Source organism: Macaca nemestrina, chromosome 5 (assembly GCF_043159975.1).
Source record: "Macaca nemestrina isolate mMacNem1 chromosome 5, mMacNem.hap1, whole genome shotgun sequence".
Taxonomy (NCBI): domain Eukaryota; kingdom Metazoa; phylum Chordata; class Mammalia; order Primates; family Cercopithecidae; genus Macaca; species Macaca nemestrina.
Window position 1 is genome coordinate 172,068,083 of NC_092129.1, and position 15,719 is coordinate 172,083,801.

The 15,719-nt window shown below is 38.9% G+C and overlaps 1 protein-coding gene across 1 annotated transcript in view; it reads right to left on the minus strand.

Annotated features, from left to right (window-relative positions):
* LOC105482430 (HIVEP zinc finger 1) overlaps positions 1 to 15,719 on the minus strand; it is a 149,120-nt gene that overhangs the window by 106,018 nt on the left and 27,383 nt on the right. Inside the window, exon 1 of the mRNA XM_011742531.3 lies at positions 1 to 15,719. This exon is cut by the window's right edge and continues 27,383 nt beyond it. Within this exon, the coding sequence (XP_011740833.2) occupies positions 1 to 7 (7 nt within the window). The 5' untranslated portion in view covers positions 8 to 15,719.

Below are 15,719 nucleotides of genomic sequence, written 5' to 3' on the forward strand. Positions count from 1 at the left end.
CAGCCATGACAGGTCGGCCATCCCCATTATCTGTGCCGCCGCGGCACACCTGAGCTCCCTGCCCCTTCACATCACATTTAGGAGCAGCTCTAAAGCAGACTCTCGCTCATGGGCTGCCTCCTGGAAGTCCTCCCCCACTACCTCTCCATGGCAACCGCAGCCACAGAGAAGCCAGTCCACCTCTTACGCAAATGAAAGGAGGCCACAAATGTCAGCAGTCACAACATCCCCATTTTCCCTCCCTACTTAATTTCCTTCTTAAAGTCACAGTAATGCATTCTTCTTATTCTGCATCTGAGAGCACCTTCGCAACCATTTAATGGCTAGGAAAGCAACTTAGGAAAATCAGAGTTAAAAATCCATCTGTGTGACCACTTACATAACATGACTGAGAATCCAAAGACGATTATGATTTGCTGAGCTTCATTTACCGACACAGTATCTCAGCAAGCCCCCTTTATGTCTGGGCATCTTAGTATTTGAGATATGAGTCCTTTAAGGTATTAACCATCCTGTAATTTGGCTTTCTTAAAAACAACAGAGAGAGGCCATTCATTATGACACTCAAGAAACAATCAGTGCTTAATATGCATTGTTACTTTAGCAGATTCTCATTTATTTAGAAAAGTCAAGGTTTTAAAAAAAATTTTTACTTTTAAACGAAATAGTCAACTATCTATTAATAGTTCTACAGGAGGGAAAAACTGAACAGATTATCATTCACTATTCACCTGTCATCAGGTTTAGTTTATACTGTAATTGTCTAAAGTTTTATTTCCTAGATATACATTTAAAGAAGCAAATACAATGGCTAGCTTACACTTCATGTGGCTACAGAGATTGGAAAGCAGATGTCAATCCCCATTAACCAAATCATGATTACAATAACTGTTTAATATATAGATGTCAGATTTTAAAGTATGTTTTAATCCATGGGATGCACCAAAGTATCAAATTCTGTAAGTGGTTATAAACATGTGATGGTCTAATAATAAGAATTCCAATTGAAATAGCCTGGAACAAGATACTACTGGTGAACAATATAAATGTGGTGGGTTGAATATCCCCCAAAACATGTATTCTCCCAAGGAAAAATAAACTGAAATCCAAAACAGTTATGTTTACATGAAAAACAATATAAGAGAATAATTAGAACATTAAAAACTACATATACATGTATATATGTATACGCATACACATTTTTTAGTTGTCTGATGAAAAGGACAATTTAAAAACTTGAATTCTTCAGCAAAACATTTACTAAGTATCTACCAACATGCTATGTACCCTACAGTTTAGGGACATACGGACATGAGGCATTTTCATGGAGGGACTCTCAGAGGCGGCGGGAGCTGTACCTCAAGCAGTCCCAACTCATCCCAGCTGATGTTCCGGGAGGCTTCCCAGAGGGACAGGAGGTGAATCTCAAGATAAAGTTTCAGTCCACAGCAGAAAAAGACTCAAGAGACTCAGGACAAAGCATGATGGTTAGAAACAGTACAGTAGGCAAGGAGAACCGCAGGTAGGTGGCAATGCAAGGAGCACCACCAGAGGGATATGGCAGGAGAAGCAGACAAGATCATGGACCCAGTAACAAGAAGAGAATCTAAGCCTTTATCCTGAGGTTTAGGGTTAGAGTATAGTGTTTTAGATAACACAAGAACACAATCCCATTTAAACTTACTCAAATTATTCATTGCTTTTGGTTCTAAATGTTTAGCGGGAATCCCCACCCAACCTCTGTACCCCGCCCCCCAAAAAACATAGGATAAGAAAGTATGAATGTCAGCTGGGTGCGGTGGCTCACACCTGTAATTCCAGCACTTTGGGAGGCTGAGGCGGGCAGATCACTTGAGGTCAGGAGCTGGAGACGAGCCTGGCCAACATGGCAAAACCCCATTTATTCTAAAAATACAAAAATTAGCCAGGTACAGTGGTGGGCACCTGTAATCCCAGCTACTTGGGAGGCTAAGGCAGGAGAATTGCTTGAACCTGGGAGGTGGAGGTTGCAGTGAGCCAAGATTGTGTCACTGCACTCCAGCCTGGGCAACACACAGAGTGACACTCTGTCTCCAAAAAAGAAAAAAAAAAAAGCATGAATGTCTACGTCTATGCGTCGCACATAAAGAAGCTGTTAACTGCACAGAGCAAGGTACTAAATCAATACATATGTACATACTTACATATATATTTACATGCATACATGCATGCCTGGTAAAATTTTCTTTTGCGAAGTTTACTAGGTCAGTCCCATGTGACTTGTATCAAGAGACCAGGGGTCTAGTTCCAGCAATACCATCACCATTACGGAGCTGTTTGCACCTGGCTGCTTGCCCAAGCTGCTGGAGCCACACCGAGGAAACGTGGAAAATCTACCCCCTGCCTAAAGGTCCCATTCCAGAACTTACTACCCCAAAGTAAAGTAGTTGTTCAGGTTGTCTGTCTTTCAGGCTAGACTTTAGGCAAGAGCCATATTTTATTCATTTTTATATCTCTAATATCTAGCACAATATTTGTTCCAACAACAACAACAAAAAACACATTTTGAACCAATGCTCTCCAGGTTCCTTTCAGCTGCAAGATCAATGATTCTAGGATTTTAAGAGTCAACTTCAAAAGAGCTAGCCAACTGGGGGGTGGAACTAAAATGTAAATGACATAATCAACTGCTTTCTTTAACTTTCTTTTGACAATTTCTATTTCTCTAAACACATGACTGGGTGAATGCTATTTTCTAAACACTAACATTTTCAGAATTACCACTAAGCACTTTATAAATGCAGTATATATAAATTTTACACATTTTTTTTTTTCCAAATCACTGGCAATATTGACACTGACAAACACTCTCAGACCAAAGGCCCCTTACAGGACAGCAGCATTTTGGTTTGAAACAATCAGAATCAATCTGATTACCTAGATGCCTTCCTTCTCACACTAAAGCGATGTGACAACTCAACATGCTGGCCTCAGGGACTTATATACTCTAAACCTAATATTCTTCACATTTTACAATTACTGTATGATTACTGATTATCAGAAAGGATTCTACCGACTCCCCTCCCATTGTCCAAATAACTATTAAATTTTATATTCATCATTCTAATCTATTTAGAAAGAGTTATAATATCAAATATTCAAGAAAGAAGTCTCTTAACCAATCCTGAGCATACCAGAAGATGCTACTAACTGGAATACCCCAGAGCATCAAAGTCAGGAGATACGAACTGATGGTGAAGCTTTAGAATGAGTTACTTCATGAGACTATAACACAGTCATCATCTCTGAGAGTCTCTGATAAACAGAAAACAGAACAATGGAGGTAACCTCTTCAAGTTCCTCTTATTTTTGAGATTGTGGAATCTGCAGATTAATATCAAGATCATCTCTAGACCATATACCATATACCCATAAGCAAAACTACCAAAAAAGGGGTAAGGAGGAAAATGTGTATTTTTTTAAGTATCTAGATTACCAACTGCCAACCATTTCAAGCATGAGGCCTTCCTTTCAACAAAGAATTCTATAGTCCTCCAGTTGACAGTAGTTATATTTTTATTATCTGTTGATTTAGCAAACATATCAATAATAAAAATATAGGCAATACTTTTAAATGCACCTATATTTCATTAGTCACAACAGCATCTACATTCATTAATTTATTTAAAATATAGTTGTACTCAAGTATATAAAAAGACTGAAATATCATCACCAAGTGAGAGCTCAAGAACATAAGGATAGCTTGTTATCAGAAAAATCTCTGCTTACAATTCATTATACAGAGATATTAAATCAAAACACTGATAAAAATTCCATACCCAGACTAGGCACATGGTGAAACCCCATCTCTACCAAAAAAGAAGAAAAAATTAGCCAGGTGTGGTGGTGCACACCCATAGTCCCAGCTACTCAGGAGGCTAAGATGGGAGGATCACTTGAGCTCAGGAGGCAGAAATTGCAGTGAGCCAAGATAATGCCACTGCACTCCAGCCTGGGTAACAGAGCAAGGTCCTGTTTCAAAAAAAAAAAAAAAAAAAACCAAAAACATACCATTATTTCCAAAATACTCAGAAAGTTATGATTAGAATAATTTCCAAAACTATGTAAAAAATATCTATGAGAAGCTAACTTGTATTTAACTGTGAACTACCAGTAGCATTGCCATTAAAGTCAGGTTTTTACTATTGATAGTATTCAACACTTCACTAGAGTCCTGGACAATGTAATAAAACAAGAAAAAATTTAAAAGATGCATAAAAAGTGTAAAGAAAGAAACGAAATCGTTTTATTTGCAGCTGATATGATAATCTAATTAGACAAATTCCCCCAAAGTCAACTGAATTGATAAGAATTCAGTAAAGTGGCCATATTCAAATTCAACTTACAAAAACTGATCACTCTAATATACTTTCCAATGTACAACAAATAAATGAACAAAAAAGTACATATACGGAGATAAGGCAAATGTGGCAAGATGTTAACTGCTATGAATTCAACTGAAGGGAACACAGGTTACTATTATTAATCTTTCCACTTTTCTTTAAGAACATCACACTAACTCAGTCTAAGGCTCTATACAACGTAATAAGTAAATTCAAGACACTTCCCTCATCTTCAAACCTCACACTGCCCAGTCACTCACTGGTAATTATTGACCCTATTTCAAGTCCAAATAAATCCCAAAGACATTTAAACTTATTTTCTGCTCCAGACTCTTCACTTCCGGTTCTTCATTAATCTTTTTTTAACCTTAGTTTATTCCAACCTTTCACCAGATCAAGGATAAAACTAGGACCCCCCAGAACAAGTGCGTCGAGCCATTTAATCCAATATATGACTTCTGCTACCTAAGTTGCTGAGCAAGCGCATATAAAATAAAAGGAGCAAATAACAGCTCATCTTTTCCACGAATATTACATATAGTACAGTTCCCCAAAATGATGCACACTATCCTTCCACATCTCACTGTACTCACTTTATAACAGCACTGGCTTAATAGAACACTTGTCTTGGGCTTTATGGACCAAGCACGTTTATCTCTATCATTTTGCTGATTTTGTTTAACTTGCTTTGTGAGCAGAGAAAGGCTCTTTTAATCACAGTGATGAAATCTCATGCTTCAAATCCAGGATGCTGGCAGAAATAACTCAATTTGTACCCTGAAATTTGCTAGCTTAGAAAAAAATTCCAGCTCAGAAATCAAACATACAACCAAAAAGGATTAAAGATTTCTTCTCCTCTAAGCTGGATATTGGTGAGAGAAAAACATATAAATACAATGTCCATATTATATCCTCTGGTTTGTGGCAGCTCGTCAGATAAGGAATCGAGGTTTTCTATTTCAAATAGAAACAACAAAAGATGACAAAATAATGATTTTAACTGAAGAATTTTCTTTCCTGTTTAGATTCCTCAAGTATACATTCTAAAAACATACTATAACTTTAGGTTTGTAATGTTTATTACAAGTATAATTCTGTAATAATGTATTAATTATTTAGTGTTATACTTTCCCACTAGGCAGTAGGCTCTACAAGAGCAGGAACGTGCCCATCTTGTTCTGCACAGAAGTCTGACTACCTAGCGAGAAGAAATCTACATCTCATGAGAAACTGAATGAAAGTAGATCAAACTGAAGCTAACAAAGGTAACTTTCTAAAATGAGTATTTAACATGTAGATAACTTTTTCCTTCAAAGTATTTCAGGATAAACATGCAAATGAATACCACCACCCTGAATTAGATTCTCAAATGCTCAGATTTTGTAATGAGCAAGAAGCACAACATCAAATAATATGCTATGTCATGAAATCATGTATGTTAATCAGAAAAGTGAAAAAAGAGGTTCCACAATAACCAAATAAAATGGAAACAAGCTAACCTTACAACAGCAAAAAAAAAAAAAAAAAAAAAAGTTAATTATGGTGAAGTCATGTGATACAGTATTATGCAGTCATTTGAAACTGATGTCTACAGGGAATTTTAACGACACTGAAAAATACTAGTAATAGAAAATATTAAGGGGAGCATCTCAAAAGATACACTATATGATGCCAACTGTGTTTTAAAATTCATGTATGTGTAGTTATATATTCATATGTATATGTGTGTAAATGTGCATGTATACATAGTCTAGATACATATGTAGGTATATGCATATATATCCATATGTATACATATAAATGAAAGATATCAAATTGCTGATAGTAGTTATTTCTGGACGGTACAGCTATGAGTGACTGTAACTTCTGTATGTGGATCTTCCGAATTTTCTGCAACAGACATATAGTATACGTTTTTCTGTAAATATACCTACAGACTATATACTGTTTTTCATACCATAGTTTCCACAGCATAAACCTTGGTATCAATCCAATTATTTGCATACTCATCAGGCAAATGAGTGAATCAAATGTAATAATCCCAAATATCTCAAGTTGGCATCACAATTGACAGATTAAAGTAAATAAACACAGAGCGGGCATGTATTACATGTTGCTGGGAGTTATGGGCTATGCGAGCCTGAAAGCAATTAGCTTTCAAGTATGACAGACTATTTGAAGTGGAGAAGGGAAAGATAACCTATTTTACTGATACTAACAAGTTGTAGCTCACATTTCCACATGGAGAAGGATCAAATGTACATTCCCTTTCTGCTATCCTATTTGTCATATTCTTTATTGAAAAACAATAATGACCTTAAATACAAGATACATTATGTACCAAGATGTTCATCCTATTTATTATGGAAAAGGGCTGAAAGCCACCATATAACAGAGCTTGGCATGTTTATCTCTACATTTCTCTTGTCATTTTCTGTTTTGTGAGGGAAGGGGTTTGATATGATTGGGAAAGGAAAATTAATGTTTTCTTTTCTCTCCAAATATATACTGGCTTAAGCAGTACATAGTCCCCCACAGAGCATCCCCCTACCCCACCTCCACTTTCGTTTCAGTCAAGACATGGAATCAATTCTGCCCTTACCTAGGGCTGTAGACTCAGAACTCCCCCACACCATCTCCACAGGGCCTCAGAATATTTCTATTAGTCTTTTGCCCCTTCAGACTCATAGGTACCTATTTATGTTTTTTTGTTATATCCTAAAATTTTAGTTAATTTTAAATTAATGGTGTTTTCTTATAATAATTTTCCCATGGCTTATAATACATTTCTGTACTGCTTCTCTTATTTTTAGCCTTGGTAAACTTTATCTTGTAACTTGACTAGAAAAAAATCCCACTCTTCTTTTAAACAAACCACAAATTGACAGTCAGGACATCTCAATGTTTAAAGAGCAGCAAATAAGATTTGGCTATCTATGCCACAAAATATTCCTACACACACACACACACACAGAGGAACAGCATATTGGGAAATGTTTATAATAATTTTATACCTTATCTACTGCAAATCTTTATAATGGAACACCATATACTATGGACACATGTGTTATATTTTCCCCAAAACAGATGTAAATTAAAGCAGTTGCACAGAAAGTCTTCCGATCTTGAAGAAAATTATAGCTACGAAGTGTAAAGGCAAATACTCCAATTACAGGAACTACACAGCTTTGCAATAATGACAATCAAATTATTTTAAAAACTGTGATGAGAATCCCCTCCCAACCCAAGAAATTACTTTCTGAGCATTTGCTACAAGTCTCCAAAAGACAGCATTTCCTAACCATTTTAGCCTGCATTTTTAAAGCATAGGAAAGATTGTCTTATCAATTAAAATTTCTAGTTTACAGGTGGTTACTTAGTCTTAATCTGGTGAAATTAGAACCTTAGACTTCATTTTAAGACAAGAAAAGAAAGTAAATTGAGGTAACAAGGTACACTGGGAATAGTAAGGGTTTGTTTTCAGACAAACTGAGGCTCAATTCCTAGTTTGGCCATTTACTAGGTACATGATACAAGGCAAGAGACTCCAACTCTCCAAGTCTCAGCCTCTTTCATAACAAAAAAATTAAATAGTGCTATCTGCCTCATAAGATAGTTTTAATTCCTGAAAGAGATGACTGATGGAATATACCAGACACAGAGTAGATACTCAATGTTAGCTCTTACAGCCTTTTTCACAAATACTACAAATTTTTCAAACTGATCAAGTAACTTTACACACATAAGGTTTGGACACTATTGTAACAGTTTCATGTACTATTGGAGGTATATTTAGAACATTAATTTTTTAAATGGTGTTTAAGAAAGTTAAAATATATTAATAAAAACCCTCATGCTCTACAAAGCTACCTCTAGGTGGCCCTCTAAGTGGCTTACTTTGGGTGGTTCCAGTAAGATGCATTTCATTATTTAATGTGTCCTTGTTAAGTAAATATAATATAAAGTAAAAGAATCAATACATTCATAATCTGCCTGTATATATATATATATATATGCCATGGTCTTGATTCCGTAAGAAGACGTCTTTATTCATCTAAAGCCATGTACAAATGGAAGTAGAATTTCCAAAGACTGCTTTTAAAATTAAAGGCATGTTTCACAAGTTTGCAAAAGCTGTTGCAGCCTCTTAGATTTGTACTGGCTAACCACACACCATGACATGCTATCCTCAGTTGGAAAGTCCCCCCACACAGTATTTGAACTCATTTTGAAACTGGTGAGAACAGTTCCTCCTATAACTTATCTGGGCAAGTTTATATAAAAGAATAATTTTTCAGAAAGCCACAGAGGTTCTCTCCCAAGATTACTGAAGTATAATTATGGACAAGTGTAAATATGGAAAGAGAAGCTAACTAAAAGTAAAAAGCACAGTGAATAAGAGTTTATGAAGATTTATATAAAAAGAAACAAAAACAAATAAAAACTTCAGCCCACCTAATAAAGTAATTTTAGTAATACCCATTCACGCACCACCCTCCCCACCACCTCCCTTCCCCAGAAAAAAAAAAGTTTAAGACTGCATGTTAACATGTAAAGATACCTATAGCTACGTATTTATATTTTACCTATATATTATATAGTATTTAATTTGGGTGAAATAATATGTACAGATTATATAGTATTTACGTATATACACTATGTATACACACACAAAGTAAAGGCAAAAATGGAAAGATAAAACATAGTAGTCTTAAATGGTTACTTATTGGAGGGGAGAAGGCAGAGATAGAAGATGGACTTTTTTGACAGTATCTTGTTTTCTAGATGCTAGAGTCATGTAAATATTTTCTGTGATTGTAAAACAAAAATTTTAAATAAAAACTCCTAAAAATCAAAAATAAAATGTGACAAATGAATTTCACACATATTAGGTGGTAGCACAACCACACAGAGAAGAATGACTGACAGTGAAACACATTAATCATATATCCGTAGTGGGACATACCCTAATGACAAAAGAAAAATGGTGGTAGTGGTGCTGGCATTAGAAGTCTGAACTGCTGTGTATATAAAAGCAGGTAAGTAGTTCTGTCATTCCAGGAGACACTGAGTACAGTCTTTTTCGCTGTGAGAGAAAGGAGACAGAAGTATAAGATCCAAGAGGGGAAGTAAAAACCCTGTCATCTTGATATTTATTTATCTATCTATCTATCTATCTATCTATCTATCTATCTATGCTCTTGTGTATGTGCTACACACGTGCACACAGCATCCACTGACTGAACAGGCCTGGGGGCAACTGCCAACCCAGTAGCAATGAGCATGCCTAGCGCCTGGCCTGTGGGTCCCCAAAACCATTTCCCGCCACTTCTACCTTCATCAATACAACATTTCAATAGGTGGAGACTAAGACCCCGAAAAAGTAGGAGCAAAGATGTGGAAGCAGGAAAGGCCTACTTAGGATGAGCAAATGGCCCACCAGGCCAAGGGCTAGAAAGCAAGGGCATCTGCAGTGAAACTGGCTGGAGGGGCCTGGCAGGGCCCGACTGCGAGGAGCTAATCTTGAAAGCAAAGAAAGCTGTTTATGATTCTTGATGAGAGGGTGGGAGTCGCCCAGCTGGCCCCATGGTGTTTAAATTATTATTATTATTATTATTTAAGACGGAGTCTTGCTCTGTCGCCCAGGTTGGAGTGCTGTGGCCGGATCTTGGCTCACTGCAAGCTCAGCCTCCCGGGTTCACGCCATTCTCCTGCCTCAGCCTCCCGAGTAACTGGGACTATGGGCGCCTGAACCATGCCAGGCTAACATTTTTGAATTTTTAGTAGAGAGAGGGTTTCACCATGTTAGCCAGGATGGTCTCTATCTCCCGGCCTCATAATCCACCCGCCTCGGCCTCCCAAAGTGCTGGGATTACAGGCGTGAGCCATCGCGCCCGGCCAATGGTGTTTCATTTTTACAGTGCCCATGTGTGGCAGGCATGAACTCTCGTTATTTACAGACGAGGATGCTAAGGCTTACCTGGCAAATAGAGCATGTGGAACAGTCCCAACTCTAAACTCAATCGCAGTTTCCTAATACAGGCTTGTTTCCACTGGGCTGGCGGAGTAGGTGCCTGGCATTTAGGGCAGGTAATGGTGTCAGTGTAAGAACAAGTTAGAGAATCATGGACAAAGCTGATCAGATAGGAGGCTTCGACTTTCTTAGGAGCAAGAGGGGCAGACTCTGAGCACCTCCGGATATACATGCTCCAGAGAGCCCGCATCATCGCCAGCAACACCCCAGAAAGTGACATTCATTCGGTGAACACCTTGTAATTTTTCATCCTCATTTTAATGTTACAAACCAGTTCATCAAATTCTAACTCTTTCTAACAGTTACATCAAAAAGGAAGCAAAATTTCACAACAGAAATATTCCCTCATTACATAATAAAAATTGCTGAAATCCCAAATAGAGCACACTAGAAAAAGGAAGTTTGTTTAATAAAAACTACGCAAATGTGCCATCAAAGTATAAGCTTATTAGTGGAAATCCACAAATTTAATTTGTTTAAATAAGTTTGAGTCATCTGTAAATCATCCCTCCATCTTTCTTTCTACATATAAATAGCATGTATTATCTGAGCAAGTAGATAGAAAAATATCTTCTTTAGTTATTTGTGAACAGAGAACTGGATGAAATTTAAATAATGAAGAGCCCTCCTTCAACTTTAATATCCTATAGTCATTCAAAGAGACACGTCCGATCAGGCGGAGCAACTGGCATGATGGTCCCCGACTAGTGCAAGGTCTCGCACACTCTGCCAAACACAGAAAGCCAGTTATGTCGCCCCACAAGCTCCCTGAGGGGCTAAAACACCACTCAGATTCCCTTTCTCCAGATGCTGACCCACTCGGCAGCCAAATCTTAGAGAGAGGGTCAGAACCCTGCAGAGGGAGGCTGCTCACAAGGGGGCATGCCAACAGTACCTGCACCTTAAAAACAGGTGAATCCTGCCATAAGAAATGTTATTAATTTCAAGCTTCTGTGTACCAAAAAGATTTCAACATATTAGCACCTGTTTCAAGGGTGCTCCTGTTATTTGGTAACCCACACCCCATAATAAATGTTATTATGATTATAAATGGCTTGGGAGTATCACCCCATAGACTTCCCCCCGCCCACACCCACCTTTTGCTGTATTCTCACCTCTTTTATTTTCTTTTGCGTAAGCCAGAGTTGGCTACACTTTGGAATCTAAAATCTTATAATGCCCAGTGAGTAACTATCTCCACATTTTCTTTTACTAACATCATATTAAAATGCATTAAGCAGCCAGTGTGCTCAGTGGACACCACATAAACACTCTGAGGCTCGATTTTGGTTTGAATTGTACAGACTAGTGGAGAGAAAATAATACAAAACAGTCCCCAAGCAGAAAGAACAGCTTCACCATTCTGCTCAAAAGTGAGCCAGTTAACTGGAAAGGGTCACAAAACAAGCCTGTATTTCAGTTTCACAAAGATTGAATAATTTTATATAACTAATAGTAAAAAGGAGACAATCTGGTTTTAGCCCCTACGGTTCTTTAAACTGGAAAGGTATTTTTAAAAACAAGCATTCTGTATTTGCCCTTAAATGATGAATTTTCAATTAGAGAGTATATCCAGGTACCATTAACAACAGATTGTGCGTGTTTTTAAATGCCCTGTGACTCACAAGTAGAATCTTGATTACTAAAAAATAAAGTTTAAAAACGGTAAGATTTTGGGGTAGGATGATGGGCATATTGGTTGGAAGGCCAAGAATGGCTGGAGAGAAGTAGAGTGTTGGAAATGCATGCCATCTCTTCTCAATTCTAAATGATCATTTCATGTCTAGGTGACAAAGTTTAGAAAAATACGATCCTAACTTTTTATTCCAGCAAATGTTCTTTCCCTTATCTAAAGGAGCAAGAAGGTGTCCACTCTCCAGCCTTGTCACACACTGCTGCCGCGGACGGGACACAGGTGCCTTCCCAAGGCCTTATGCTTCACCATGGCCCACCTGCTCTTACCACTGGGCCCAATGGCAGCTAAAATGTATGACTTTTCAAGGTGGGACAAAGAACTGGCTGAAATGGAGAGGCCCACTTCACAGAAATCTTGTAAGAAGTTGAAACACCCGTGGTCCTGAAAGCTGGTGAAAAACAGGAGTCTAGATGCATCTCTAACTGCAAAATGGGAACAGCAAGAGTCAAGCATACAGCTCACTTACAAATTCAGAGGGCCTCTAGGCACACGCCAAAACCATGCGAACTGCTCAGTACTCAGATGTGAAAAGCAAGGAGGGGTACTGCTCTGAAAAGACAAGCGCAACGAACCCAAAGTAAAGGTCTGAAATTCTTTCCCAACCCGCTTACCGAGGAAACTAAGAGGGTTCCATGACTGCAAGTGATCTCTCACGATGCAAATACCACTAAATTAAAAAGCTTTCTACCAGGTGTATCCACAGGAAAAAGGTGCCCTTAGAAGTACCTAAGAAATGTAAGGATGAAAACCGAAGGAAACATCCGCACCCTTGGCCAATCCCACCCCAAAAGCACGGTGAGGGAAAGGCCAAACTCTAACAGCAATCAGCAGTGTGACAGGATGGAAAGAAGGTGTGTTTGTGGCAGAACCCCTGCTTCTGAGCAGCACCTCTGCCCCAGTGGCTGTGAGACCCGGGATAAGAGACCTGGGCTGCCCAGAGCTACCACGATCCTGTCTCCCAGCACCGTGGGGATCACGAGGTAGCAGCACATGCAACAGCACAGTGCCTGGCACAAAGCGCACATGCAGGCAAATCAGCTTCCTCCCTTCACCCAGTTATGCCTTCCAAAACCACCATTACACCCACTGGCCAACCGTCCAACTTCCTGATTCCTCTGTAAAGACACTGGCGAATTGTCTCCAGTTGTTTAAAACTGCATGGTCTTTTAACGCCTATGTGCATCACTGTACAAGGGCTACACTTGACATTAGCATGGTCCCAAAATGTTACAAGACTTACACGTATTTGTAGGCATTCAGAATTATGTCACTTATTTAATGTACAAATTACTGCTAAAAGTATTGCAATAGTATTTTATGCCTTTAACAATGTGGTCAGCTGGGCGCGGTGGCTCACGCCTGTAATCCCAGCACTTTGGAAGGCTGAGGCTTGCAGATCACGAGGTCAGGAGTTCCAGACCAGCCTGGACAACATGGTGAAACCCCATCTCTACCAAAAATACAAAAATGAGCCGGGCGTGGTGGCGGGCGCCTGTAATCCCAGCGACTCGGGAGGCTGAGGCAGGGGAATTGCTTGAACCCGGGAGGCGAAGGTTGCAGTGAGCCAAGGTCACGCCACTGCACTCCAGTCTGTGCTACAGAGCGAGACTCAAGTCTCAAACACACACACACACACACAACACACACACAAAACAGTGTAGTGGCAGTAAGAAGAAGTGTAAAGCTTTGGATGAGGCCACCCAGAATTCTTTTTTTCTTTTTTTTTTTTTTTTTTTTTTGAGACGGAGTCTTGCTCTGTCACCAGGCTGGAGTGCAGTGGCACAATCTCAGCTCACTGCAACCTCCACCTCCTGGGTTCAAGTGATTCTCCTGCCTCAGCCTCCCTAGTAGCTAGGACCACAGGCATGCGCCACCATGCCCAGTTAATTTTTGTATTTTTGGTAGAGACAGGGTTTCACTATGTTGGCCAGGATGGTCTCGATCTCTTGACCTTGTGATTCACCCATCTCAGCCTCCCAAAGTGCTGGGATTACAGGCGTGAGCCACTGCACCCGGCCGGCCACCCAGAATTCTAACTCCAACGTCTGCTCTGACATTCACTTCCTGGGGGACTGCAGCTTCTCACTTCTATAGGCCTTAGCTTTCCTCTTTCTGAATTGAGGACAACGAACACAGCAATGTGCCACAAGACTTTTTTGCAGTGTTAAATGTGGTAATGAGATTTGAACAGGTCCAGAAATGCAATAAGAACTCAATAAATGTTGGCCATTATCCCTAATAACACAGACAAAATATTACCATATGGTTAATTTTTAGATTGCTACTCAAGTTTAGAATATCAAAGTGTTTGCAAACACATAAAATTATTTTTTGAACATGAAGTCTATAAAATCTACAAAGGTAATTCAGATACTTAAAACAACCAAGGTGTAATGTTTCTCATTAGTTTCTATATTGCTAAAATTATTAAAAATTTTCTCCCAGTGAATTCTGGGTGATTTAAATTACATGAATCTCATCTCTTCGCTTGACATTTCAAACAAGATACTTAACATTCTTTGGAGACTCACATTCATTCATAAAAAAAATTTCAAGTATTAAAAATATAAACAGCTGGATTTCAAATGGGTAGAATTTTAAAGATAATTATAAAGCATAATTTAAAGATAATTATTGGTTTCCCAATACTTGGGACTATTCATTATTATCAAATTTTTATTAGGCACGTATTCACCACTGCAGATGTAATGGAGAACATTTTAACAGGCATACATTGTTAAAATTATAAGGCAATTTTAATTGTCATTTAATAAATGAGGTTTGAGCTTTGTCATCAGAGGCGTTTATGTGCTAAAATCACCATGCTAACAAATCTTCCATGGCACCAGTAGGTTACAATCAATCGCCTCTAACAAACATTCCCTAACATAGCAGGGTACGCTTCATTACCAAGCATTAACTCAACATGCATTTACTGAAGAAATTAATGGGCTATCTCAAGGCTGTGCCCACTGCACAATCCCAGGGGACACCATTCACAATGTATTCTAAAGCTGGCGGCACAGTGGTCCTGTGCCTCCTTTCTACCCTGACAGCACCTTTAAAAATGTGCTCAACTCATGAGATGTTAAAGGAAATATACCAACAAATACATCTGCCCTGACATGTCAACATAAACCCCACCAAGCTCCACCCTCCTTTCAGCTGAATCTAACGTTTCAGAAGCCAATACCTGGCGTGAAACAAAGCTGCCCTGCCTCTCCATCCAGTGAGCAACACATGGCACCCTCCCAGGACCCAGGTGACGAGCTGCTTCTCTGAGATGAACGGTGGAGGTATTTGGATCCACACACACATTCACCCAAGCCAACTTCTGATCAAGCATATGAATAAAAATGCCCAGTAGATGGCGAGGGTTAGGAACAGAGCTGAATGTGCTAGAAGACAGCCAAGATCCACACAATGTTTCATCACCCTGGTGATCTCATTAGTCTAGTGTTCTAAACAACTCATCTAAATAGCCACAGAAGCCCTAGAACCAGAAAATAAACATGAACCTTCTTAAAAAGCAAATTTGACTTAGCTCTATCGATGGGTTACAGGCAAACATCACAGTGGAGGCTCCAAAATGCATACACAGGAGGGA